General features: G+C 42.0%; 1 protein-coding gene across 1 annotated transcript in view; it reads right to left on the bottom strand.

The window, feature by feature from the left end:
- Positions 1-27978, bottom strand: part of sema6bb (sema domain, transmembrane domain (TM), and cytoplasmic domain, (semaphorin) 6Bb) — a 155130-nt gene that overhangs the window by 54986 nt on the left and 72166 nt on the right. The window contains 8 exon segments of the mRNA XM_051947179.1: positions 2269-2486; positions 3304-3392; positions 3955-4074; positions 5633-5723; positions 7214-7312; positions 18978-19040; positions 19206-19266; positions 26570-26684. Coding sequence (XP_051803139.1) covers positions 2269-2486; positions 3304-3392; positions 3955-4074; positions 5633-5723; positions 7214-7312; positions 18978-19040; positions 19206-19266; positions 26570-26684 — 856 coding nt within the window.

Here is a 27978-nt window from a genome sequence, read left to right as displayed (position 1 = left end):
TGTTTGTGAATGTGTGTTTGTGTGTGCGATGCCTCCATCTGTCTCTGCAGGCAGCGGCCCCCCTCTCGCAACTCAAACACGCAGATAAGATGCAGCTGATGAAACAATTTTAGATCTCAGAGAGCAGGGGGATGCACGTGTTGTCCATTATTGACTTCCTCATCCTTGAGCTTTTCATCTATCTCTTCCCCTTTTGTTCTCCATATCCCCATTTCTCCTCTTATATTTACTCTCCCCCCTTCTTTCCTCTCCGGTGTGTTACTGGGAGCCTACTGCTGCGAGATGCTGTCCTGCAACTATTTTACTACTCTAAAAAATAGATCCTGGGACCACTGACTGATGACAATTAACCTGCTGGTTGCATTTAAGTGAGAGGGTGTATTGATGCAGCACCAGACTCAAGCAGCAGGCAGTTGCAAGCATTTGTAAGTGTTTGCCATAATGTACTTGCACTGCCAGACGCTGTAAGTGGTATCAAGGCCATTCAGGTTGTGGAACATGAGTGGGCTATCACAGAAAAACTATATTGAATTCTTGTCTGTGATTTAAACCACTTAGAATGCAATATACTGCGGTAAAACTTTATTTTAAAGCACATACCGCGGATGCTTATCCCCGTGCCACTTCGGAGGACGTGGCCAGAAAGAAAAAAACTTCGCAAGCAATTTAGTCTCCCACTTAGTTTAAAGATGACAGCCTAGTAGGCCACGAAAAACAGCGTCTCAAGTGCTTTGTACTGCATATTATTTCGAACAAAGCATGAGAAGCAGGTTATTCCAACTGTATGAGGGATATAGGAAAGGAATCAGAGAAAACTCAAGTAGTGAGAAAACTCTTAAAAGATTCATTGGTAAGTTGTGTATATTTAATTTGCGTGTTTATGTCAACAATTTTTCAAATTTGGGGGGTATTATTTGAATGTCGTGCAAGATTTGACATGTATAATAAGTGATTCTATGCTATGCTGCTTTGCTATGCTATGTTCTGCCATGCTGTGCTACATTATACTATGGTTTTCATGTAATGTTATGCTATGACATGGTATGTTAGGCTATGTTATGATTTGCCTTGCTGTGTTATGTCATGCTGTGCTGTGTTATGCTATGCCGTTATGATATGCTGTTATGCTACATTATGTTATGTTATGCTATGATACACCATACTAGAGTACACTATACTATGCTGTCATGTTATGCTATGCTACACTACTTTGTTATGTCATGCTATGCTATGTTATGCTTTGCTATGCTATGCTTTCATGTTGTGCTATGCTGTTATGTTAAATTCTGTTCTGTTATTCCATGCTAGCTTATCTTATGTTATTTAATAGTACTACTTCTATTCTAGATTTAATACATCTTAATACTGAAGGTATACGGTGTGCATAAATGTTTTTGTCACATTCTTCCCTTGTCCCTGTTGTTCCGTTTCTCTGGTTTGCTGCTTGTGTTGTCTTTGGCTCTGCAAATACCCTCAGACTCCAATAATCCCCAATTTACCAGCCACATCTCCTCTCTCCTCTCACCTTTTTTCAATTTAATCTTGTCTTTCAAAAAAAAAAACCCGTCCCTTTGTGCTCAATGAAAGCGTTCCATGTGTCTTAAATTACTCTGTACCTCACAATCCTGACCTCTGCTCCTCCACGCAGCCACTTACTTCTTTTTTTCTCTACAGTTCCGCTTGGCCTTAAGGAAGCCTTGCGCTTTCCAACTACATAGGTGAAGGAACAAACGACAGCGGTCTGGCAAATCTTCAAGGTGAGCCGTGTGAGTACAGCTGCACACTGAGTGTCTATCTCCCAATCCCAATGGGAAGGATGTCAAAATGTGTTGGTGTATTCTTTAGAAAAAAACGCGAAGCATGAATGAATACTCTTTTTTTTTCTCCGAGACAGGATAGATTTAAATCCATCCACAGATGGGCACAAATAAAAACACGTTTGACGGAAGACGTGTTGAGCAATCTGGAGAAGTGATTCCCTGCTAGGAACTACAGTTGCTTGGGGTTATGTGGGAATATTAGTGGGAATTTGAGGAGTACAGTGAAATTGACTAAAATTGCATTCAAACTCGTGAGCAAAAGTGCAAAGAAGTTGATTCAGTTAGCTAAAAGTGATGGTAAAAGGGTAAAATAAAGCAGTTCACAGTCAAACAGTTAGCTGAAGGTAATTGATACATTGTTGAAAAGGATGCAGAGGTTGGGAATTATTGATCCTGGGTGTCTTTATGTTCACATATAAGAGGTAAAAAGTCATACTTGTGAGTTTACCTGTTTGCCGGAGTGGAGAACACCCCAAGTATGATGTCCCTGCCGTGCATCCTGATGATGGGGCTGGTGGAGTGCAGCAGGTTAAAGTAGAAGTGGGAGTCGCCGGGTACAGAACAGTTCAGACGGGCCTTCAGGAACGATGTCCACTGTTTCTCCAGGACTCGCTGCGACCCGCCTTGATCGCGTTTACAGACTCGGGCAACGCGTGACACCACCACCTGTGAGGAGTCACACAGAGAATCAGATGTAGTCATAGAAAACGACAGTGTACTTCTAGCATATGCACAGCTCGTATATAACTCCAATGACAAGCGGGGGAGTTAGGTAATATTTTCCGAGGTGCTAGTTTCATCTTCAAAAACGGAATATTTAAAAGCTCTTTTCAACTCCACGGTGATCTCTAAAGAGTCATTTGCATGTTATTTGCAATGTGGAAACCCTGTTTTGACACATCATTGTTTTATAATGGTAAATTTAATATCAATTATTCATGAGAATGTCAGTGCATCTCAAAATTGCCTCTTTGAACACGCAACGGCGAAGTATCCATTTACTATGCTCTCTGTAAACATGTCAAAGGCAGAGACCTTGTGCAAGCACTTCTCCCGAAATATGAATTGCTAATTTATTAGCAAAGCACCTTTCTCGATACTGTTATTTTTTAATAAAGACGTATCCGCAGCGCCGGTAAGGACGGGAAACCTACAGAGTCGCCATAAAAGACCCTGTTTGAGGTTAATTCAGACATTTCTTCAGGCCGTGATTCGTTGGATTAGATATGCACACAAACAAATACAAGGCTGAAAGGTCAGTGGAGCTGTGGGAAAATAAGCTGATATTGACAATCAAATAATAGCAACTGAGCGATATTAGACCAGCATCTCCTTTCATGCTTGTAGTTTAACGACACATTCACACAGTCCTTTACAGCGCTTTTTGAAAAGATGCTCTGAATGGACCCTGCAGATCCTCTGTGTGAATGCTGAAAGTTCAGGAGGAGAGGAGGATGTATTTCCATCAGAATGACTTCTATACCTTCTCCAGGTAATTGAACTCCATGGCTATCTCTCTGAAGAAGAAGTAGATGTGAGGTCCCCACTCCACGGCGCTGACGAAATATGGCTCTGTATTGTCAGAGAGAGAGAGAGAGAAAAAGTTAGAAGAAGAAGGAGGAGGTGTACAGGAGAGGTGAAGGTTTAATGAAATAAAGATGGACGAGGAGAAAGCATGTAGAGAACAGCATCCCCATTCGTCAATGCATCATTAATTCCCACAACACCAAAGTAACATGGGGGCAGCGAGAAAGAGGCACAAGCCATGCTTAATTTCATTACATGCTGAAAGGGGATTTCACAGCAAACAATAAGCGCATTATGACTCCCTAACATTTCAGGGGAATGAGTTTCACGCTATGCATTTGGGCGCTATTACACCCAGGACCTTCTGCAACCTGACTGAGTGGAAGTCGGACCGTGGTGTGGAAGGTCAGAGAGCAGAACATGGAGATGTCAGACGTCTGCTACCGACTCACGGATCAATCCTGCTGAGTAATGTGGACACGAACTCACAGCAGCAGACTCCGATGACAACATCCGATGATGCTGAATTGGAGATATGCTTGGCAAAACTGCAGCCGCACCAAACAAACACAGCTTAACAAGCGTGCACAAACGTGTCTGAAGGTACCTCTGAACCACTTGGAGTCGTGCTTGACGGTGCGCAGAGCGGGACTGTCCCCGAGGCTGCGATAGATCACCGCATCAATGGCCAGGAAGTCTGTAACTGTGGCTGTAAACAGATTCCCCTCTAACACACACACACACACACACACACACACACACACACACACACACACACACACACACACACACACACACACACACACACACACACACACACACACACACACACACACACACACACACACACACACACACACACACACACACACAATGGTAAGTTAGACAAACTGTCAGAGCAACAACCACAAACTGAACCTGCAGCTAATGCAGCCATTTCTGACAGTCCCGCATTGTTAAGGTGATATGATTGACCAGCCGGTAATGTAATTACAGCAACGTAATTTTCAACTTTGCGCTCCCACGCAGGAGAAAAAACAGCTACATTTTTCACTGCCGGCTAATATTAGATAAGAGGCTGATGGCTGAACCGTAAATGGCTCCCCACAGCTTCAGCCGCAGAACGATGATGATTTGATTATTAATGGAGTGTTTAAAAGGAGTTGAATGAAACGGAGGAATCACACACGCTTGGTATTGTTAGGCTTCTATGTATAATGCAACAACTTATAATGTAACAACTAAATCCTAAATTGCAGGGTTTTAGACACAAAATTGCATCTGTAATTTATAATACCGTAGAGTGTAATCATATTATTACATTAGTTACGTCAATGTTTGAAACTCTGTAGAGTTACAGAATTAATGCTGTATGTGTTATAGGGAAGTAAAGCAGTATTTTATGTATTTTTTAAGGTATAATACCTAATTTGCAAATAACTCAGGTGTAATCTCAACTTTAATAATCCAAAAGGTTGCTTACTTTCATTTCTAAGCCCTTAATAAATACTTACATTTTGAGAAGACATGATACAGTTAGAATGCTTGTGGCGATTTGTTGCATGGACTGTCCTGTAACCTCACCCACCTGTCACTCAGAGCGACCACGCCCTTACCTATGCATAATTTTAAGTGATAATACAATTTAAACGGATGAGTTATATAAAAATTCACCCCCTGTACAGCTGCCAAGAACAAGGAAACTAACTGTAGAGACCAAAACTGCTTATGTACCAGGCTGTAAACAAGTCCATTTGGACATTTTTTACACGGGGTTCTACGGGATTGACATGCTAGTGGAGCAAGCCTCAAGTGATCGTTCAAAAAAACTGCAGTTTTTGTCACTTCCATGTTGGGTTCATTTTTCAGCCTTGGATGTTGCTGATTGGTCCATAGTGCTTTTTACTGAAAAGGCACTTTGGAGCAGAAGTTGTTGTCTTAGATGTGGTATATTAAAGAAATGTCTTGGCTTGATTTAACTATTGTTAACTTTAACTATCTTATTTATGTTGCAAGCTTGTGATCAGACATGTGTCTGCTGTTACATTTGTTTTATTGTAAAGTGCCTTAAGACTTGCTATACGCTAAGGTGCTATACAGATAAAGTTATTATCATCATCATTTTGGTGTATTCAAGGGACAAAAATCTAAAAAAAAAAGTTAGTAATTAAAAAGTCTTCTATGAGGGGACAGTGATATTTCTGATTTCATGATTCATTGCTGTATCAGTGCACAGTGCAACAACAGGTGGGAAAGCAAAGATTAAAACAAAAGGTGCGTCTTACCTGCAAACAGAGCTACATTGGCGTGTTTGGGGTCATACGGACATCTCGCCATCCCGCTCACTGTGTCTCCCACCATCTCCAGATTGTCCCCCTGTCAAACGTATGCACCCAGAAGCATGCATCAATCACCAAACAATACAAACGCCTCGAAAAACAAGCCACAAGAGAACGGCAATTAGGGTGTGCTACCATAAATGCAAACTAATGATTCACTGGTGGCAATTAGGCTCAGCGGCAGGAGAGTGACACACACAAATAAGACACACACACGGATCAATGCGCCCACACTGAGTTGCGTTAATAATTCATATTTACACCAGTGCATGTATATATTCATTGAAATCATTGCTTTTTCGGTTTTCCTGTCAATTACAAAAAACACACAGACTTAAAATGGAGCCACAAGCAGCAACGATTTCAAGAGAACCGCAGAGTTTCAGCTCACTAATTCCAATCCGCAGTTGAAAATGAAATAATTTAGTGGTGTCATTTCATTAAAACCCTGCTATAAATAAAGCAGTAGCTAGCATCACTAACTAGTCCCCAGAGAAACAGGCAGCCTATCAGGCAGAGACAGGTGTGTTATACTCTGTTGTAGAATGTCATTAGTGGCTGACAGATAATGGGCCAGGTATGTCTCAGTGTTCCACTGTTGCGCTGCATTTGAAATGTGAGCGACTGAAAATAACACTTATCTGAAAAAGCCTTTGATAGCAAAAGGATCTTTTCTCTCTCTCTCCTTCTCTCTCCGACTCAACTGCCTTCATTCCTCGTTTAATATCACTGCAGGATGATGTGAAATCAGCCGAGCCGATGATTAATATTTATGTGTAGTTTCTTCTTCCACAAGTTTGAAGTTGTTACTGTAATTGAGCGAGACGAGGTTTGGCTGTGGAAGTGGAGCACACTCGGCTGCACGGCGGAGGATTCAGGTGAGTTGCTGCTTGATGGATGCAAACCTTCCGAGTCTGACGAATGTATTTTTGGGACGAAGTGGAGGAAACATGCAGAAAACGCCACGGCTAATTGCCTTAATCAGGCCAGCCGACACTTGCAGCTCTTGTATCTCTTAAATTCTGCCTCCATCTGTGGGATTGCTTTTTTTCTCTTTACCACAAATAAAAAAAAATTTAAAAAAATCAAACCAGGTAAACAAGTCACGTCTGCAGCCTTTACTCTCTGAATACTCTCCTCTTCCTCTTTCAACCTCTTTGTGTTCTTCTTGATTTTCCGTCTCTGACTCTCAATGATAACAAGCTCGGCAGACCACAAAGTTTAACCACCGAGAAATAACAACTGTTGTATCGCTGGGAAACAAGGCACTGGAACTGCCAGACAACAAAGATAAATAACTCCAGGGGTGGAAGTCAACACCGCCTCTAAGTGCTGAACAAACAGCTCTAATCAAGCTGTAAATTTTCACCTGAACAGACCAACTAATTGAGCTGTAAAAACAGGATCTCTCTTTGGGAAAAAGCAGATAAGCTATTCATCAATTCTGTCAATCCAGTCAGATGAATTAATGCAGATTCGCGCCACTCCCTGGTGTGTATTGACAGGTGTGATCAAGCGTTTCCTTACAGTGTAGTTGGCACACAGAGGGTTGAAGGCGTTGGTGCCGCACAAAAACAGGCCTCCTTGTCTGCTGAGCAGGACCTTCATGAAGTTACGGCATTCATCCTGCAGGAATGAAACACAGAGAGAGTTTAATATGCAGGAGGGGTAAAAGTGAAGAGGAGAAAGACAAAATGATGAAGCAAATAGAAGAAAAAGTGGGTTTATTTTTCAGAGGCTGATTATCCAAACCGCTCTGTGAAATGAAGCTTCTCAGTTGCCTGATGTGTGGAATTATCACACCATTAACGCTGTCAATCACATTGATACAGTCTGAACGTAGCCTGCAGAGACTCCAAGTGTCTTCGTGCACACCCGTACGTACACGTGCACAGCTGCTGGTGACTGGCAGAGTGTAATCCAACGCCAGCCTCAGGATTTTTTTTAAAACAAGCAACAGATTTAAGGCTAATGTCTCCACCACGAGGCATCCGACTACACGAGGCCAGTTTAATTATTAAATAAAGCTGAGTCACAGTTACATTCTCCCGCGTTCGTTCTTTGAAATGGGAAGTCGTGACTCGTGTAAGTGCCGCATAATAGTAGCTTGTGCCCCACAGTCCCAAATAGTAATAAATGTCGGTGTAGCGAAACTGAGAGAAATTGCTTTGAAGTTAATCTCCTGCCTCGACAGAAAGTACAGTGTCAGAGTGTTCACATGCTGGTCATAAATTTCAACATTAACACAAGTCATTCTACTATTTCCATCATTATCCTGTAATGTTTTACTTATTCAGTAACTTTTAGCCGTTTTAAATGTCAAATCCATTCCTTGAATTCTACGATTTTCAACCACCAGAGACGTTCAGGGCTCATAGTGGACATGAGCTATAGACAATAGAAAGACTTTTTTCGCTTATCAAATCCAATCAAACTTTACACAACATTTCACACCTTCATGAGGTAAATGGTTTTAGCATGTCACAAGCAAAATAGTCAGGAAAAAATAAAACACTCTTCATCATTCCTCAGATTTGTCAGATTTGAAGTTGGAAGTCCCCTATGTAACCAAAAGGTAAATGACAACAAACGAACAAAGAACCTAATATCACAGCAGTAAATCTCTGTGTGCAGGAATTAGCTTTTTTTTTCGTGGGTATTAAACATAAATCAGAGCGGTGACCTTTGACTTTTAAAGCCACAAGATACCGACTGCGGTTTAAATTTATGGAGCCCAGTCAGCCACCTGTGTGTGCACAGCGAGTGGTGATGTACAGTAGATTACTGGTCGACAGCAGCCAGCCCCCTCCCCAGACTGCTCCCGTCCCAGCCAGGATGGCACCAGCTCTGCCACTCACACACTCACACACACACCAGATGGGGTCTACTTCAAGACCACCACCCGCACTGATGTCATCAGAAAGAGGAGCAGGGTTGAAGCAGAAGCGATGGTGGTGCTGATAGCTGGTATGTCAAATGACAGTTCGTAGCTGTGTGAGTGTGTGTGTGTGTGTGTGTGTGTTTGCGGGTGAATGTGTGTGCAGGAGATCAGAGGCAAAGCGGTGATATGAGAGACGGGTGAATGTTATTCCAGATGCTCCACCCTTCGCCGCTCTCCCCCACCTTCCCACTTGGCTCCCTGCAGGGTTCTCGTTTTTCAGCAGGAAAAAAAGAAACAGGAAAGGAGGAAGTGTTTTCATGTGCCAGTGTGGGGTGTGTGTGAGTGTTGGGGTGCATGGGGTGTGTCAAGTGTGAGGTGTAAATTTGTAATGGCACAGCACATGTGACAAATCGAGCCACGGCTGTGACGGCACATATATGCGTGTCGCTCACATATACACCCACGTACATCATGTCACCATATGCACAGAGCCAATAACTCCGTGTACATGCATTTGTGTGTCTCCCTGTGTGTGTCGCGGCACAGATGCAAGCTCATGTGCGGGAATCATTTGCATGCTGTTTGTCGGTGGGGTTGCAGTCTGTCAGCTTGGTCAGAGCTGTAATCACAAAGCCAGATGAAGCACTCTTAATAACAACCCAGTCTCACTGCCAGCATCTCAGAGATGGGCGTAAATACTTAGAGGAGCCAAACCACTGCACAAATGTGTTCATTTGGCAGCGCTTGTACACATAAAATGAAACATTTCATGAGTGCAGAATAAAAACAAGGTTTACAGCCTTAAACATTTCAATTATTGAGTTCCGATTGCCAGTTGGAGCGTCGCAAATTCATCCCTTGCTGCATTTTATTAACCCTTATCTGTCTGTTCTGGGGAGTAATCTGGCACTTTCAGGTAGAAGTCTGTTTGTGCAGTCAGCAGGATTAAGGTTTTACTGTGATTTCCATAGTTTAAAAAAAAACTAATTATAAAGGATCAAGCAGCGAATCGGTAAATGAAACAATCATATATAAATACAAATGCTGTATGTCCTGATGCCTCCTGTCCTCTCTCTCTGCACCCCTCACTCCCTGGGCAGAATCCAGACAAAACGCCACCTGTGCTGGCTGGCAAGCCTTCCCGAGACCCAGACGACTGCAACCCTCCTCCTCCTCTTCTTCCTCCTCCTCCTCCTCCTCCTCCTGCTCCTCTTACTGACAGAGGCAGAGCTGCCTGGGCTCTGAAAAATTAATCTGCAGCACAGATGAGTTACACAGGAGCACACGCCTCGGTGCAAATATGGATGTAGTTGTGAATGAAAGCGGGGAGATTTACAGAAGAAGAGTGCGGAAAAACAGAGGAGAGACGGTGCACGAGCGTAAGCATGTTTGCATATGCAAATCTGTATTTATATAAAGCAGACACTAAGCAGGCAGCAGCCTTTAATCAGCCGCTCGCTCATGAGGCAGATGTTCGCCAGGCTAGTTCTCCTGTGCAGATGTTGATGGAGCAAGTGCATTCCTCGCCTTTTGGAATTCTGAGCACAGGCACAAACATCATTTTCCAGAGACGCACAAAAGCATCCAAAAGCATTGACAGGCACACAAATGCACGCGATCACACACACATAGGACCAACAACAGGTTCTCTGTTGCTACAACACATCTGCTCCAAACAACCTGCAGCAGTCAGACACCATTAAAATTGAAGAGGCTCCACCTTCTGCATCTGCTTTCCATCTATTGTCCGAAACTCAGCCTTTTCTCTGAGATGATCAACAATCTTTTCACTGGGACTAAGCCTCGGCTTAATGATGAAAAATACCCCACAAACACGGTGTTTCACCTGCGGCTACGATCAGTATTCTGATGTTTGGTGTAACCGAATCACCAAACAGGTTCAGATCAAAGCTTTTGCACGTTTCCTTATTTGGGAGCAACCTTTTATGTTCTTCTTCTTTTTTTGTCATCTCGTAAAATGTAATAAGTTATCACGATGACCTGATTTAGTAATGCTCGTACAATAGGAGCCATCTAAGCTACATCAGGGGGTCGTATTTAGCAAGCAGCTCCTCTAAATCTCCAAAGTTTCCATTACATGCCTGGCTGGTCCCCTGATGTTAGCAACCGGGGAGAAGAGAGCTAAGATCTGCCAAGAGCCGCCATTGAGCCAGAACTCTCCCACACACACTCGTACTGTATACTGTATACACAACACACACTCACACACACACACACACACACACACACACACACACACACACACACACACACACACACACACACACACACACACACACACACACACACACACACACACACACACACACACACACACACACACACACACACACACACACACACACACACACACACACACACACACACACACACACACACACACACACACGCGCACACACGCGCACACAAAGCCTTGGCGAAACCTCGTCTCCACTCATTAACAACAGGTCTGTCATTTCCAGAAAGAAAAAATCCCTGATGCACACTTCTGACTGGAAAACAGAGTGACTCTCCATGCATGGGAGAAAATGTGTGCGTGAGTGCGTATGTGTGTGTTTGTGCATGTGGGCGGAGGATAAATTAACAGCGGTACCAAATTAGCAGCAATGTGCCGTTCCGACTGCTGCGGTCTTACTCAGCATGTTAAAACTAATCCGTATCCCTCTGCAACCCGTCATCACCGTTTGATGGTAATCCTGACTGAACACACCACAGGCCACAAACAAACAAAAACGACAGGCACACGAGATGGGGCGAGATAATAGAGATAGCAGGAATTAAGAGAGAGGGGGACAGAGAGAGAGAGAGAAAAAAAACAGGAAAGAAGAAGAGGGAATCTGTCATCCATGTGGCATGTGGCCGGCTCAGCGGTGCAACCGACCTGCAGCAGGATCCACAGATCGTGGGGTCAGCCGAGTCCCCGGTGGAAACACAAACGCCGCAGACATTCGCAAACACTCACAGATGCCATCCTTGACCACAACATTTAACCTGAATCACCCCCGACATGCCTCCACCTGACAAACCTGCTGAGTAAACTGCTGCAAACTGTCACAGAAACCAAACTGTGATTCATAGGCGTCATGCTGTTTGCTTGCCTGGAAGGAAATTGGCTTTTTTGGAAATATATGTAGAAATGCAACTTTTTTTTTTTTGACAAAACGCACAAAGACATCAGATATGTGTTTTGTTATGCAGCTGCGTACAGAGAATGCAATGTGGATCCCTTGGGCCCTGGGAAGCCTATTATATAGTGAATTGCAGCATATCACAAAAATGAGAGTAAATCAGGGCAGGAAATCTGAGAAAAAAAATGAAAAAAATGGAAAGAAATATATAAATCACAAAAAGGGAATACTTAAACAAACAGCTGTCTTGGAGTTTATTTATGTTGCATAACATTTGCTGTCAAACTGAAAATTTGCTGGAACTACACTGTTGAAAATGAAGGATTTTAGCTGCAGTATTTGGAGCAATTTAATGCTATTTCACAGGTTTCTCTATTTTGCTAAATTACAGATAATAACTAGTAAAGTCATCATTACATGAGTGTAGTTCCAACTCTGCCATGCCTTTTAGTGAGTGTAATAAAGAATAAAAAATGCATTTTCATTCAAACTTCAACACTTAGAAAATACAATTCTACAATTTCATTTAGCAGACGCTTTTGTCCAAAGCGACGTACAACACAAGCAAGAATTCAGACATAAGGAAAAACCTTTAGTAAGTGCAAAAAGTGCTTCGAGTGCGATTGGTCAAAGGTGTTGCCATCAAGTTGCTGAAGAAGTGCCAACCCCCCCCGCCTTTTCATACTCTCATTACAAGCAACCATAAACACACACACAGCCTTACTGCATTTAAATCCACTAAGAACAACCTTATTTCAAAGACATTTTCACTCCTTTTCACAGTTTTTGTTAGGTTACAGCATTCCACCATTTTTAATGTATTTCATTGATGCTTTTGCGACCAGATTTTCACAGTTTATAGCCTTTTAGTAACCTTCTTTTCTCCAAAACTGATGTTTATGTGTCACTGAGCCGCAAAACTGAGTTGTGAATCTAAACAGAACAACATTAAAACAGGCAGATGATACAATGAGGGCTGAACTTGAATGAAGAATCTGAGACGTTAGACGGTGAGCACACATTAAACGACGAGGCAATGCTAGAAAATGATCACGACTACAAGGAATGAAAGCGACTCCACATGTGGTTTTTTTTTTTAAATGGATTCATTTAGCAGCCAAAAAAAAGGCAATGAAACTGAATCTCCTGATGGTCCAACACAGAAAAAGACATTTGGGCTGGACGATTGAAAACCCAGAGCTCCTTGGAGAGCACGATCAACGCAATATTGATCAAACAATCTCGCTAAGTGCTTCTTATAATGATGCCCAGCCGCTCTTTAAAAGCGTTCTGTACGGAATTGCCTTTTGTTTGCATGTACACGTCACGCCGCTATAGGCTGATGTGTTGGCAAAGGGCCACCTCCGGGGAAAATGCCTCACCTGCTATCTCTTGCATTCACGAGGAAAGAAAGCGAAAAGTGAAAGAGGGCGAGGAAAGGACAGCAGCAGACAATCAAAAGGGCAAATACAGGGTGGAGATAAAGAGACGGCGGAAAGCAAAGGACAAAGAGAAAATGCGCGGAGTGACAACAAGGCCTGCATTCATCAACAATCATTTGGTCAACATGGGAGACGGAAAAAAGGCAAAAGAATTAGGATATTGAATTTTCAGCCTAATTAGGGAGAATACTATGTCCTTTGTGATCAACCAAGCAGAAACATTTAATTACAAAACCAATTATGAGGTGGCGAATGTATCACATCTGACACAAGCATCCCCCAAGCAGAACAGGACATCTTCAGGGGGTGAAGTGGGGGAGAGAAAGAGGGGAAGACGAACAGAAAATGACTGATGCTGGCAGAGATTTTCTTTCTAATTGTGTTCATGTATGTGTAGGAGAGAAACAGAAAGAGAGAAGTTTAAAAAAAAAAAAAAAAGGCTCTTGAAGTGATGAATATGTATGATTGTACAGTATATATAATGCATGTGCGGGTTGGCGATCCCACCTACATACATGTAAGAACCACCACGTTTCATCGCATCCATGAGTTTGTATTAATACAGAAAATGTTCTTTGTTAAATATTCAGCCTTCTCCATTGACCTCAGACGTGATGATCAAAACAGCAACAGGGGATTTAAAAAAACACCACCTGCAGCAGTCTGATGCAACGCAGTGCAAAAAGCCCTTCAGTAAACACACTAGTTAGGCAATATATCAAGATAACACTGATGCTATGATATTAAAGTCATATCGTTTGCTTATCATGGCATCATTTTAAATGATCTTAAAGGCCGCGTTACGAAGGAGTGACACCACAATCTGAGAATTACCAAATTTATGATGCAATTCTGCAGCGCAACAAGGCCAAATGATCAAGAAAAAGAAGGCGACACTTGTTTACTGTGGGTCTTATTCAAGTGTGTCATGATAAAGCCCAGATTCATGATTCAAGAGCATAAACAGCATTTATAATAACATCAAATGGAGCCCACCTGTGTTCTGACATGCAGGTTCGCCTGGGATTTGTAGCTCCTAATCAGAGTGTTATAATTCAGAAACATGAAAACTGAATCACTCCGCTCGTTTGTTCGTATCACAGATGTTTTTGAACGGTTTTCCTTAACCCTGCAACCTCCACACTATTTTTTCAAAATTTCTGCATTTACTCTTAAACTCCTAATAATTATAAAGACCAGAAATATTTACTCTTTTTTTAAAAAATCAGAACAGTCAAGGCTACCTCGATCTTTTAGCACTGTGTTATGAAATTCTGTTTTTACATGAATCTGACCATGAAATGCTTGCAGCAGAGATATCTTTACGTAACAGCATAGAAGAGATTGTGTGGAAAATGGAAACGGCAGAACCATTATGGTGAGATAACATATGCTGTAGAAATAGGAAAAGATGTGTACTTCATGCCTAATGGACATATTTTGTCCATAAACAGCAGCCTGCTTGCAGATGTGCACACCCGGCAAATTCTGCAACATATGCAATGACTGCATTGCATGTATATTAATATATCTACATATTAACACTTTCATGCAATTATGCAATGAGTTCATAAGTAATTCAGTGAAGAGGAATGGATATGGAGACATAAAGCTGTGTGCAGGTTGTAACTATGATTAAATTTGACATGAATTCAAAATAACTTGCCATGCTGACACTTTGTTGCACAGAAAACCAACCAGCATTGTTGGCAAAAATTAAGTTGCGCAGTTTCGTTTGATGTTTAATACTTTGAGAGCAAATTAACTGAGAAAAAATGGGAGCAAATCAGAAAGCAAAGTGCGCCCATTTAAGGGTGAATCAACAACAGAGAACAGCCCATTTTTCAAAAGGATTGATATGAAGTTAGTTTTAGAATAGTTTCAGAGTTTGCTCATTCACATGCTGCTGTTTACACTACAAATGGTCTCTCAATGAAGCTTCAATAAAATGTGCGAAACCACAACATCGCTGGTGTGATATTATCTTATAAAGCTTAAATGTACCCTATTTGAGAACACTGCCATTGATTTTTTATGTCTTGCATGAACACAAGGATTTATATGCAGCAGCAGATACATAAGTGATGGAATAATTTCACACTACTCCACTGATTCACAAAGGAAGCTGCAAACTTTTCTAATATGCAGCACAATTCTGAATATATAATGCTTGAATGAGAGTGTTTTATGAATAAGGAAACGTATGAAATCTAAATTGTTTTGGTGTGAAATACTAAATATAAATTCCTCAGCATAGCTTTAGAATGTGCTTTTTAGTTAATAGGTCAGAAAGATGTTAATTAAACTTTTGGTGTCGTGTTTTTCTTGTTATGAAGCTAAAGTAAGATGTGCAACTTTGTCATACCTTTCAGTCAGTGTAATTTAGAATCAAAAAGCAAATTTTCTGTCACATTTTAACAGCAAACAAGACGACATGGTCATCAATATCCCCCGCCACATGTGATGTCTATGAGTCTGTATCCAAAATAGTGATAAAGGGCCATAACTCTGTTAAATATTATCGCACAGGTCTCATTTTTGAACTTGATCAAGGTGTCCATGGTGTGAAGCTACACACTAATTTTGTAATCCTAGCTGTAATAGTTTCCGAGAAAAGCTGTCCCCTTCATGTCGGACGGACGCACAGATGCACGGACGGAGGCCAAACCTATATCCCCCTTTTCCACTTCGTGGAGGCGGGGGTGCAGGTGTGACTGGTATGTACATACATGTGCACACAAGGATTTATATGCAGCAGCAGATGCATAAGTGATGGAATAATTTCACACTATTCTACAAAGGAAGCTGCAAACTTTCCTAATATTCAACACAATTATGAACACATAGTACTTGAATAAGAGTGAATAAGAGTGTTTCATGCACAAAGAAATGTATGAAATCGTATTTTTTGGTGTGAAATAATAATATAAATTCCTCAGCATAGCTTTAGAATGTGCTTTTTGTGCACAGCGGGTCACAAAGATGTTAATTAAACTTTTGTGGTTGTGTTTTTCTTGCTATAAAGCTAAAGTAAGATGTGTGTAACTTTGTCATACCTTTCAGTGAGTGTAATTTAGAACGAAAATCACATTTTCTGTCACATTTTAACAGCTGATAACTCGTGTGCACTTACATGTGCATCCAGGGATTCATATGCAGCAGTAGACACATAAGTGGTTAATTAATTACACAATGGCTCAGAAAAACAGTCATTAAACTTTTGTTGTTCTTGTTATAAAGCATTACGCTGCACTGTTAGATGTGTGTAACTTTGTGCTACCTTTTAGCGGGCGTAATACAGAATGAAAATCGCGTTTTCTGTCGCATTTTAACAGCTGATAATAGCGAAAAACACGACTGCATCTGTGCGTGGTGTGTGTATGCATGTGCACACAGGCACATCCATTCAAATGTGTGTGAGCCCAGAGAGCTGACTGAGAGGACCTGGCAGTGTTCTTATCTTCCTCACATTGCCGTGTGACTCACAGCATTACCAGGCAGCACAGTCATTAGGGGCAAGAAGACCTTTCATATCTCAGTCAGCCCCACAGCTCTCCTCAAGGCCGGCCAACAGGGACCCGCTCGCCTCCCCCCTCCTCTCCCCTCCCTCCTCTATCGCCTGGCTTTTTTGTCTCCGTCCCTCTATTCTCCATTGTGTTTCCGTCTGGCACCATCTCACACAGATTTAATGTCAGGTGTTCTCTCACTGTGTTAAATAAGTCGTTTTTTTTTTCCCCTCCCTCTGCCTAGAGGGGACGGAGGCCATGTTTTCCCCCCGTCAGACATCACTGCCGCGCACACCCACACACACATACTGACTATGTGTGTGTTGGAGACATAAGAGGTATTGAGGCGTGGGCGGCTGGTGGCTGCTGGGACAGTTCACCCCATCTCTTTCCTCGCCGCCTCGGTTTCCTGACGCCCACCTGCATTTTCTGAGGCCACAGACCGCGGTCCTAACTCATGATGGTGGAACAAGTGTTATATTGGTAGGAGTGGCTGCGCTCTGCTGATCGATGTGTGTGTGTGTGTGAGTGATGGGTTGGACAGGGACAATAATATGTGGTCACAGCCCTCCTTCCTGAGGCTGTGCCAGCAGCCCTGACAGTCAGATAAGCACAATGCAGCCACAGCTCCAGGCTGGAAGGTAAAACGTATGCCGCAAATTGATTGATAAATAGTTTAGCCCCTGTGTTTGCATGCTGCAAATGGCATTTCAAAAAGCCCCTTTTCAGCCACGGTTTCGGATGACATATCGTTTGAACTTTTCATTAATATTCATACTGAGCAATAAAATCCTCTTTTATATGATGAAACTTCTCCGAAGTCGGAGCTTTTCTTCTTCAATAAAAGTGATTATTTATGGTGATGCTCTTTAAAGCTGCTGGAATCAGATTATTTCATATGAACAATGGATCAAGGGATTTCTTTTATGTCCAAAAAAAGCCCAAACTCAAACAGAAAGCCTGCAGATTCTGACCACCTGACCTTACTGAGCGTTATTGTGTCTTTCAGTGGATAGTTTGGGTTTTCTGCAATGTTCTGGTTCAGGGTCACTGCTCTCGCTTCCGACAGATGTTTTCTGGGAAAGAAAGGTTCTAAAAACTCAGTGTACCCAGCATCTAATGCTATACAGACTGACTTAGTAGTAGTCAGCACTTAGTAGCTCAAGAGTTGGATATTTTTCCCAAGAATCAGTGGAGATGGGCGTCCACAGAGCTCAGCTGGCTGAGCAGGCGACCCATAAACAGGAGCTATAGTTCCTGACGCAGCAGTTATGGGTTTGAATCCAGCCATGGCCACTGACTGCATGTCATTCCCCCACTCTTCTACTCACTTTTCTGTCTCTCTCTTCACTGTCTTATACATAATAAATGCAACAAGGCAAAAAAAAGAATCCGCGAAGACAAAATCCGAGCTAAAATGAGACAAATCTCTGGAACCAAAGCAGTTCCTGGGGGTTCTTTGCTCCCGTCACATTTTTATTCACTGTGGGTTCATTTGTCATTTCAATAGAAAGTCCTGCACCTCTATGAAAACAGTACAACTGCAGAAACAAGTAGACAGAGTCCAAACATGCCTTCTGTGCAATAACTTAATAATCCATAAATCATTTGGCAAGGCAAGTTAAAAAAAAATCTATATATAAAGTTGAACATTTTGATTGCCTATTTTATTTTTAAAAAGTTAAAAACTTAAATCAACGTGTGCAACGTTTTCCCAGCGACCACAACTGTCCACATGGTGACCATACATACTAGAGATATTTTTATAATTGCATTTTTAATTAGTTTCCATACTTGTGTCTACTTTTTGCTTTGTGTGAAGCCAGAAATTCATTAAAATATTAGAATTTTTGTCACATGAATGCTTATTGCAGCCGAGTCGCTAATTGCTTCCTGGTTGCAGTGAGTAGTGCAGAATTTTTCACTTTTTACAGTACCTTTGTAGTACAAGTGCTTTACTTTTGGTGACTTTTTAAATGAGGCATGCAGAATAAAATTGTTTTGCCTAAATATCACAATTTTAAACTCACATTTGATTATTTTTCCTGCTCCTCCTCCATGATTAGCTGAAGGACTGTCAGAAAGTTGAAAATCTGGCACTTCTTTCTCTTTATACAGCTCCTGGCTCTGACAAATGGTGTATTTTTGGTGATTTTTAAAAAGATAACATGCCTTTTCAAACCCAGCAGTGGGCTTCTGGGGGTTAATTGAACGTTATTGTTGCTCCACATCTGCTGGATGTGGCAAAGAAATCTAAGAGGGAGGAAGATAAAGAAGATAATCCTTGAAAGAAGCAGAATCACAGTGTCTCACCTCATGCTTGCCCTTCATCCTGCAGATCCTGATGTCATTCTTGTTTGACTCCCATGTCCTTTTCTGCACGATTTACAAAAAAAACACACAGATAAACACTGTTGCTTTGCTGCACTTGCTGAATTCAGGGTCGCACTCTGTAAAAGGACATTTTTCCAGCCTAATAGCAAGTAATACATCGGCCTAAAGGTTGTAAATGCTGTGGGTGTCTGTCCAGAAGGTGCTTACTTTGCTGTAAAACATCTCATCGCCTGCAACGATGTCCAGCTCCACACGGAAAAGGTCATCCCTGGAGAGAGAGGAGGAGACGAAGAGAGAGCTGCAGTTAGCCAACACAGCACAATACAAATCTTGAGCTAAGGAAAGACAGCGCGCTAAGCAAGCTATGAATACCAGAGTTCCTATATGCAGGATTACAACTTGCATATTATTGCTAGCTCAGGACGGTGTGTGTTGATGCAAAGCTTTTCGGTGAAATCCAGGCCAAACACTTAATCCAAACTCCGAGCATGAATATTTCCATTGAATCTGCGTGGCTCCACTGCTAAATAACTCTTTACCTTGTGTATAATCTTCCCACAGCACATGCAGCTACGCAATACACGCATATTAGAGACGTTTATTCATTTACAGTTGATCAGGCTAGCAGAGATTAGGGAACAGCTTCACAATGTCTCCCATTTCTCTCAATATATATATGTATGAGAAATGGCACCCGACTGAATAATCATGTCTCATATTTCCACTTCGCCTTTTGCCTCCGCTCATTAAACTTGACTTGCCGCACTGGATTTTCTGCTAGGCCCCGAATTCGGCTTATCAGTCTTATTCAAAAGCTTGAAATTGAATTAATGGATGATTTAATCAAGTTGTTACACTGATGCTTGCACGCCCCCACATGCCGCCTACACGCGGTCCAAAAAAACTAACACCATGCATGTATTCATGGTATTCCAAACGGCGCTTTCTCGCACCCTTAATCTGCTGATAATTCTGCAGTAACCTTGGACGTTCCTGTGAAAAATGCCTACTAAATGAGAGATGGGCTCGGCGGCTAACAGCTGACGTTTGCATATTGATCAAGGCCTTTGGTATCTGCTGGGATAGATCTGAGGCGTGGGCTTCATCTGAGCAAAGGGCCATGCTCCGAATGGGCTAATCTGTAAATCTGCCATAGCCATGTTAGTGCTGCAGTATTGATCCCATCTCTGATCCAGCTCTGCCTCCTATTTGGGCTGCATGTTTTTTTTTTTCCTTGGCAGATCAAGGAGTTGCTCACCTCCGTATGCGTGTTTGCTTACGTGAGTATTCAGATCACCTGAATGTGTGTGCATCTATGAGCGCGTTCGCATCAGATTTTCCTGAAAGCTGTGAGAATGTGATGAGAGCATAGCCCAAGTGCCATCAGGTTACTCCTCTCCTGAATAATTTATCTGTTCTTCCTGCTGCTGTGTTGGAAGATTCCTGCCCTTACGTGGCCTTGCGGACCTGGAGGACGGCTGAGTGGCGGAGAAGTGCAAAATCACCAGACACCGGCTTCGGTGCACCCCTGCTTAATAGGTCAAAGTTTAAGCATTCTCAAAACAGTGGAGTGGGCCAGAGTGTGAGCCATAATCTCATCCAGGCTGCTTCAGCGTTGTCTCAGCATTAACATAATGAATATAGCAACAGGCCTCCTAGTCAGTGTGGCTGGCAGCCAGCAGTGTTGCCTCTGATCGAGCAGAGGAAGGGGAATTATTTACGCCGCTGCTCCCCTTTTCTTTCTCCATTTCTTCTCTTCGCCTGCTCTGGGTTGTTTGAATGATGCAGAGCCTGTGGCCTGTATGTTTTCGCCTGTTTATATGTATGAATTTAACGTGTATGTGGTAGTAGTTTAGGATTCAGGGCGTTTTAATAATTGAGAAAAAGGCCTAGCATGTAAACTGCGTAAATATTTCATTATTCTTTATGTTGCAAGGAAGCTTGAAGCTCACTGGCTCATAATTCCTCCCGAAACTATAAACTTAACTCTCATGTTTTGCTAGGTTTTTTTAAATGTCTATGTTCATAATGTGCACGTGCCTGAGTTCTTACTTCACAAATGCCTCCGACCCTTCTGACCCAGTTAATACAAAGTCAACACAGGGTAAAGAGACACCGCCAACATTTCCGACTTGACCAGCTCATGAACCTTTTCCTTCTGATCGGTCAAACAACAGCAGACTCCAGGTCGGGACCTCTTAAGCCTCTACATTTTCCTATATATCTTTTTTGATTCATCCTACTCTTTTTCTTGCCGGCTGCAGAGTTATAGTTGAACGTGCACGGCGCTGAGCCTCTTTGAGTCTGCAAATTCAGTGTGCAGCAAAAGTTGTACAACTAAATAAAATTGAAATGGAAGATCTGAACTGACCACACAGTGATGAAACTTCCACGGACTGAGGGAGAGACTTCTGTGTGTGAGAGAAATGTGCATGTTCTTGGGTGTCTGTAAATATTACTAAATCTAAAACTTTTGAAACTAAAACAGCTCAGTATCAGCAGTAAGTTCCCTGAAGGAGCAACGTTTTGATCAAAAATCCTCTTCGCACATTAATATAACACTATTTTCTAAATAGCACTTTTATGCTTGAGCCTTCAGTTTCAATATTCAGTCAAACACAAACACAATCTACAACTATATATTTAAAAAGTGAGGAAAACACATATATAACATGACAAGAAATGCATCCTGGAGCTATGAAATCCTACATTTGCATGAATCGCCCACATAGGATTTGTTAATGACAAAAATTAAGAAAAAAATATGGAGTGCTGCACAGGATCAATCGTAGCGTTACTGGTTAACAGCGATAAAAATATAAAATTGAGGGCTGTGCAAGGAAAATGGTCCATAAAGATGAAAAAATAATGACTATCCCTTAATATTGATCGGCAGTTCAAAGAATATCTGAGAAAATCTGGCTTAAATATAAAAATCCCTTATAATTACAAGGATAAACCAGTGTGCAAGTCTTTACCGGGTAGTCACGACTCAATTTACTTAATAATTAAAAAAACTTAAGTGTGACAAAACTGAGTGACATTGCTGTCCCTCAACGCAACAGAAATGGACAAGCTGCTGAAAGCCAGAAAAAATATTAATACAAAAAAAGTAACTACTCAAGGAGCAATTTCTCAAGTTTATTTATTTATTTTTATGACTTTTTTTTGTCAGTATAGAGCTGAAACAATGAGGTGACAGTTGATAGGTTGATTGACGGCAAAAATAATCGGTAAATATTTTGATTACTGTAATTAAAAAAGGTTATTTTTGAAGACGAAAATAGCAAAAGTTCACGAGATCGTCAAACGTAGGTGTGGCGTTGGTATTTTTAAGTTTTGAACAGGTGTCCATAAAGCAAGATATTTTAAAACGTGCACTTCATAGGAGACGGTATCTGTGTCTTTGTCCATGTGGGTTTCCTCATTTGTCTCCTCTCACCTGCCTTCGTCTGCATACTAAACTTTCCCCGCTACGAGGCATTTGGCCTGACTGCGACCGCTGCACGGCCCCCGCTGACCGCCGAGGTCAGGGGTCTGTGGGCAAAACTGAACTTCCTCCAACCTGGCAGTAAGTCAGAACCCCTTCCTCCCTCTGCAGCTCATGCAAAATATGAGCAAACACACACCCAAACACACAAATACGCACACATACAGGCAGTCACTGAGGGCAGAAACTGTTATTCTAACAGTTATTCAAGAGCTGGCTTCATTCCTTCATTCATATATTCAATTGGTAAACACTCTCCAGTTGGTTTATATTTGTGTGGATTAGTCCTTTGGATCTGACTGAGGGCTGAGGACCACAGGACCCTGCAGCTGCTCATCTCAACAGCAATGAAACGGGGCTTAACGCAGCAAGGCGCTTACTCCACCTGGCAACAGCCAAATACATAGTTTACTTTCATTTAGCAGGGACGAAAAGACGACAGGCAGAGGTAGCTGCTCTCAGCAGGTGCTTGGGGCAGGGATTTAGCAGCGCTTGCAGTCTGAGGAGCAGCTATGCTAATGGTGACAGGATTTGGGGATGAGTGAGGCGTCTTATCAGGCCATGCACTCCGCAGGAGCTTTTGGCAGTTATACCTGCCACCACAGGTACTTATTTATACATTGTACATTTTAAAACCCTGTCTTCCTGCTGAGCGGCTCACACATGCACTTGCACATGTATCTTTTTTCCCCTTCCAGACTGATCATTTTCTGTCAGGAAGCACAAACACTGTTAGCCACTTACAAGAAATATAACGCTGAAGATTTCTTTTTCTGTATCTCAACCCCCTCCTCTCGCTGTTCTCCCTGTCAGTCTAGCGTTTCATTATCATCCGGTTGGCTGAGACATTCATATCACATTACTCCTCGTGTTCAGGAAAGATTTCCGCAGCTGTAAATTGAAATGAACATTTTTTTAAAGTGTTTCATGGCTACGTTTTAAAGCAGACCTGCAGACAACAGTAGCTGCAGTTGTCTGTGGGCAGTTTTATTATCAGTCTGTGTGCATGTGTGAGCTTATAGACCCTCTCAGTGCAGACAGGATGGCTGGAACCATGTTACATAGTTTGATATATTTACTACCAAGTCTCGGTAGTGAGGTTAGACCAGCTGGAGGCCAGGGACTGGGTCATTTCCTGGACCACAGTGGCGTCTCTTATTGAAAACCACTTCAATCTTCTTTCAGACTACCACTACAGCAAATAACCAGCGCCATATGTGGAAACTAAATGTGTCTCGTTTTTTAAAGCATGTTTCAAGCTTAATTCATTTTTGGACAACATGAACAGTAAATCTTGAGGTGCATGGTTTCTGTTAGCTCCGTCTGTTTCAGGTCGGCTCCTGAATGGCTCCAGGGGAGCAGCAGATGTAAACCGTGGTGGAGCTGAGAAGGCTTGTAGCTCGTCTGGCCACCAGGGCTACCGTCTGTCCACGATCAGCACATTCACCAGAGGTACGGACATATGGGGCTCATCCTCACATGGAGACCCAACTAGAACATACTTGGCTTGACTTGACACTTGACAGGCCAAATATCAGCCTTCATGGTGCCACTGCAACAGATCTGGTACAAAAAAAATATCTCCGTAGTGAGCAACAATTAACTTCAAAGTTTTAGCATTTAATGTGCTACTTGTAGGAGAATTCATTTTAAAAGTGTAGCTTAGCCAGCCCATCATGGCTTGAAGCTGCCTCTCCAGCAAGTCTCTTATCATTCAAACTGCAACTCCAGCAGTAACAGTTGTTGGCTGTCTCATTATAGGTGGACTTTGTGGTGTCCTCATTCTACTGTGAAGATTCTGTGAGCTTGGCATAGCGGTACTTGAGCCACTTCTCCATTTGCTGCAGGTTCTGGTTGAAACAGCCCTCCAGCTTGCAGCGGATCTCCTGGAGAGCAAAACAAGGACTACAATCGCCGGCTGCAGTCCAAGACTAGAATAGGAAGAGTAGAAGTCTGTCTGTTGGGCAAGTGATTCACTACAGAGGCTGCAAATGACATCAAGGATCACCACAACATCATCCTGTCCAGCTTGCACGTCGTGAAATACATAACCTGATTCACCGGAAGCAGACTGGGGCTATGAGCTGCAATTGGATGCACATTTAGGCAGTTTTCTTCTTCTTTTCCTTCTATCTACAAGTTTTAAAAATGCCCTCCAAGTAGAAACTTAACACACTGAAAATGTCAGGTTTTGCAAAGACTTTGGACTGTGCAGTTTATTAATTTCAATGACTTGCCTCCCCATACACAAATGCTCCATCAGCACAATTCCAACGATACAAATTTAAGGGGACACCGTTAATTCTTCTTTCATTTTAGCTCCATCCAACACAGTTGTGATTGGATTACAGCGATACGAACAACAAAGAAGTGTTTTCCCCTGTAGCAGAACGATTATCGAGTGCAGTCAGACCACTCTGTGCTCTGGCAATGCAAGACAAGGCAACACAAGACAGGACTGGCAGAACTAGGACCATCAGCAACTGCACCTTTAAAACAAAATACTTGCATGCACTCATAATCTAAATCAATCCAACCAATCAACCATAAGTCATTCTTTTGCTTCCACCTACTTCAGCATGCAGCAGTTCAGCTTTCTACCAGTTCTAACAGACAGCATTCTGTTCCCTGTTCGTTTTGGATATACTTTAAGATTTTACTAAGCACATCTAAAACTCGTCAGGGTCTTGCCCTAAGCTATATAACAGAAATGTTGACCTCATGTGAGCCAGGTTCTTATATGCTCAGTTGGGGCCCTTCTGACTGTTCCAGAGTCGAGGCTTAAGTTTACAGATCTTTTGCCATCAGGGCCCCTCGGCTTTCATGTGATCTATCCAAGGAGATAAGACTGCAGAATCAGTGCCTTCCTTTAAATCACTTCCTGAAGAACAGCTTTAGAGACTTATTTTTATGTGATATCGTCTCGCACTCTCTTTGACTCAGCACTATGGCATTTTTGGTGCTTTTATTTTTTTATTGATATCATTTAGTGTTTGTTCTATTAATTTCTATTAACCAAAGTCTATTCATCTATTAATGTAGAGTACGTGATCTTTAGGATTCTTCACTTCCTCCATCCACACACAATGGATTGTTGTTAGATAATGACATAATGTTGGGGGTGGGAAGTTGTTCATTTTGTTTTATTGCATTTTCATTCCTTTCATCTATAAAACACTTTTTGTTACATTTAATTTGTATGAAAAGTGCTACACAAATGAAGTGTGATTGATTGATTCAGTTGATGTACACTGAAATTCAGCTTCACTGCATTTTCTATTATTTACCTTGTTTAACTCGATTTCTCCCCTTTATTGTTTTTTTGGTAGTTTTTCTTTCCGTTCGGTCGAACAGGCTTTCTATTGTAATATTGTCATTGTCTTTGTCTCTGTTCTTAATGGGCACTTTAAAAATAAAGCTATTACTATACAACAGATCTGCCATAAATTCTACTTGTACAAAGCTTTTAAATTGACAATTTTTCCTGATAATGCTACTCTTATCATTAAGCTTATAGTTAGTAGTGGTGTTTGTGTACTTGACTGCATTACATTTAAAAGTGTTCTCAATATTTCCTCAACATACAGGATGCCTTTGGCAGTTTCAGTCAGTCATGACACCCACCATGTCGATGGTAGAAGTCCATAAGAGTCTGATAAAGACACACAGTACATTAAAGTCCCACAAGTACCTGCAGAACTTGAGCATTGTGAAGCCTTTGGCCTTGTTTTCGTGTTATCTGAATGCTACATCTGTGTATTCTCTAGCTGCACTCGTCTACAGATCCTTTAGGATAAATGTGTTGCTTCAGACGCTGCAACTCCTAAAATAAAGTCCAATGAAAGTGATTAATGATGCCTGGCAACAGATGTAGAGATAACAGACAATGTCACAGATATTAAAGATAAAGCCTGTTCCAACAAAGCCACATTTGAACTTGTATGTGTACACAGTGCAGGTAATCAAAAACATATGGAACAGGTCACGCATTTCTCAAAGCTTATTTTTCCCTGTAGCTTTCAATGAAGTGTACAGTCCATATGCACACTGTTGTTTCTACGTGTGCTGGAACATGTCGTACCTGGCTCCGATGTAGAGCGTCCGGTTGACCTGGAGGATCCTCTGGATGTGTAGAGGTTCTTGTCTCAGCCACGTTCTGTGCGGCCGGCCCAGAAACACCGGGTATCTTCTCACAACTGTCGGCGAACGAGACACAGAAAAAAAATCAGCGGCTGATCTCCGACTGTCACCCATCTTTGACACGGGTATAAAAGTGTTTTCGTGTTAGTTTGTTTTGACAGTTCAGCAGCAGTAACAGGTATTAAAGGTGAAGCGAAGACAGCATTTGAGATCTGCATTTGAAAGAGCAGCATAGCTGCAACATTAAGCATTTCGCGACACGGGAGAGGAGCACAAACAAATCACTTGAAAATGAAAGATGTCAGCACCACACCTCATGTGTCTTCACATTCACAAGTTTTTTTCTTGTTTGTTTGTTGACTGATTGAGATTCACTTTTGATGAAACGTTCATTTACAGGCTTGCTTTTTTTGCGTTGACAAGTTTGGCAATACATGTTCTGCCGAGTGATTCGGATAATTCAAAAGCAGAGACGCCGACATCAAAAAGGGAAAAACAAAACGTTCAGTGGTTTGGAGGACAAGGTTTTCTGTGCATCAAGGAGGAGGAACCTTAAGGGAGAGAAATCTAAGATAAAAGTGGTGAAATATTTTCTGTGACTTTTGATCATGTTGTATCACAGATGCGCAGAAATACAGAGAAAAACAAAAGTGGAAAAAAGACAAGCAGAAATAACAGCTACCTATAAATAAGATGGATTACTATGAAAAAGCAGCATGGCTATCTGTCTTTGACCTTCGCTGGGACTATTTTCATCTGATATCCTCTCATCTGCTCTCTGCTCTGTCATCATTACTTCTTTATATCCCACCTTTCTTCTTCTTTTTCATCTTTATACTGTGTCTGTTTCTTCTTTATTCCTTTCCTGTATGCTGTAATTTCTTACAATAGTGTCTGAATCACTCCATCCTGAGACCTGCCGTGATTCATTCTTTTCTATCCTTGTCCTCCACTCATCTCTGTTGGTCCACCTGCGCCTCTATTTGTCTCTGTCCGTCCAGGTGAAGCTTCTGCTATTACTTATAGTCTAATGCAGCCGATGTTGCATAGTTCGAAGCATCCTGACAGCTTCTATACTCCGCCGTTTGGTATTGATACGCCAAGAAAGGTCTGAACTTAGCTGGGAAACTGTCAGTCAATATTATCGAACCGCAATCAATCAAGGTCTGGAGACGGCTAAGCTGATATGGAGACGCAAAGTCTGAGTGTTGGAGGAGCTGCTGGTCCCTGGAGGATCTTAACCTGTGTGTGGGAAAGTCATGAATGTGAGAGCCCTTTTTTTGCTTTACATTCCGGTCTCATTCCTGACCCCACACCTCCTGACCTGGACACCAGTCAACACCATTCGTG

This window comes from Acanthochromis polyacanthus, chromosome 4, assembly GCF_021347895.1.
Source record: "Acanthochromis polyacanthus isolate Apoly-LR-REF ecotype Palm Island chromosome 4, KAUST_Apoly_ChrSc, whole genome shotgun sequence".
NCBI classification, from domain to species: Eukaryota; Metazoa; Chordata; class Actinopteri; family Pomacentridae; genus Acanthochromis; species Acanthochromis polyacanthus.
The sequence above is the reverse complement of the archived record's forward strand: the minus strand, read 5'-3'. Positions and strand labels throughout refer to the sequence as shown.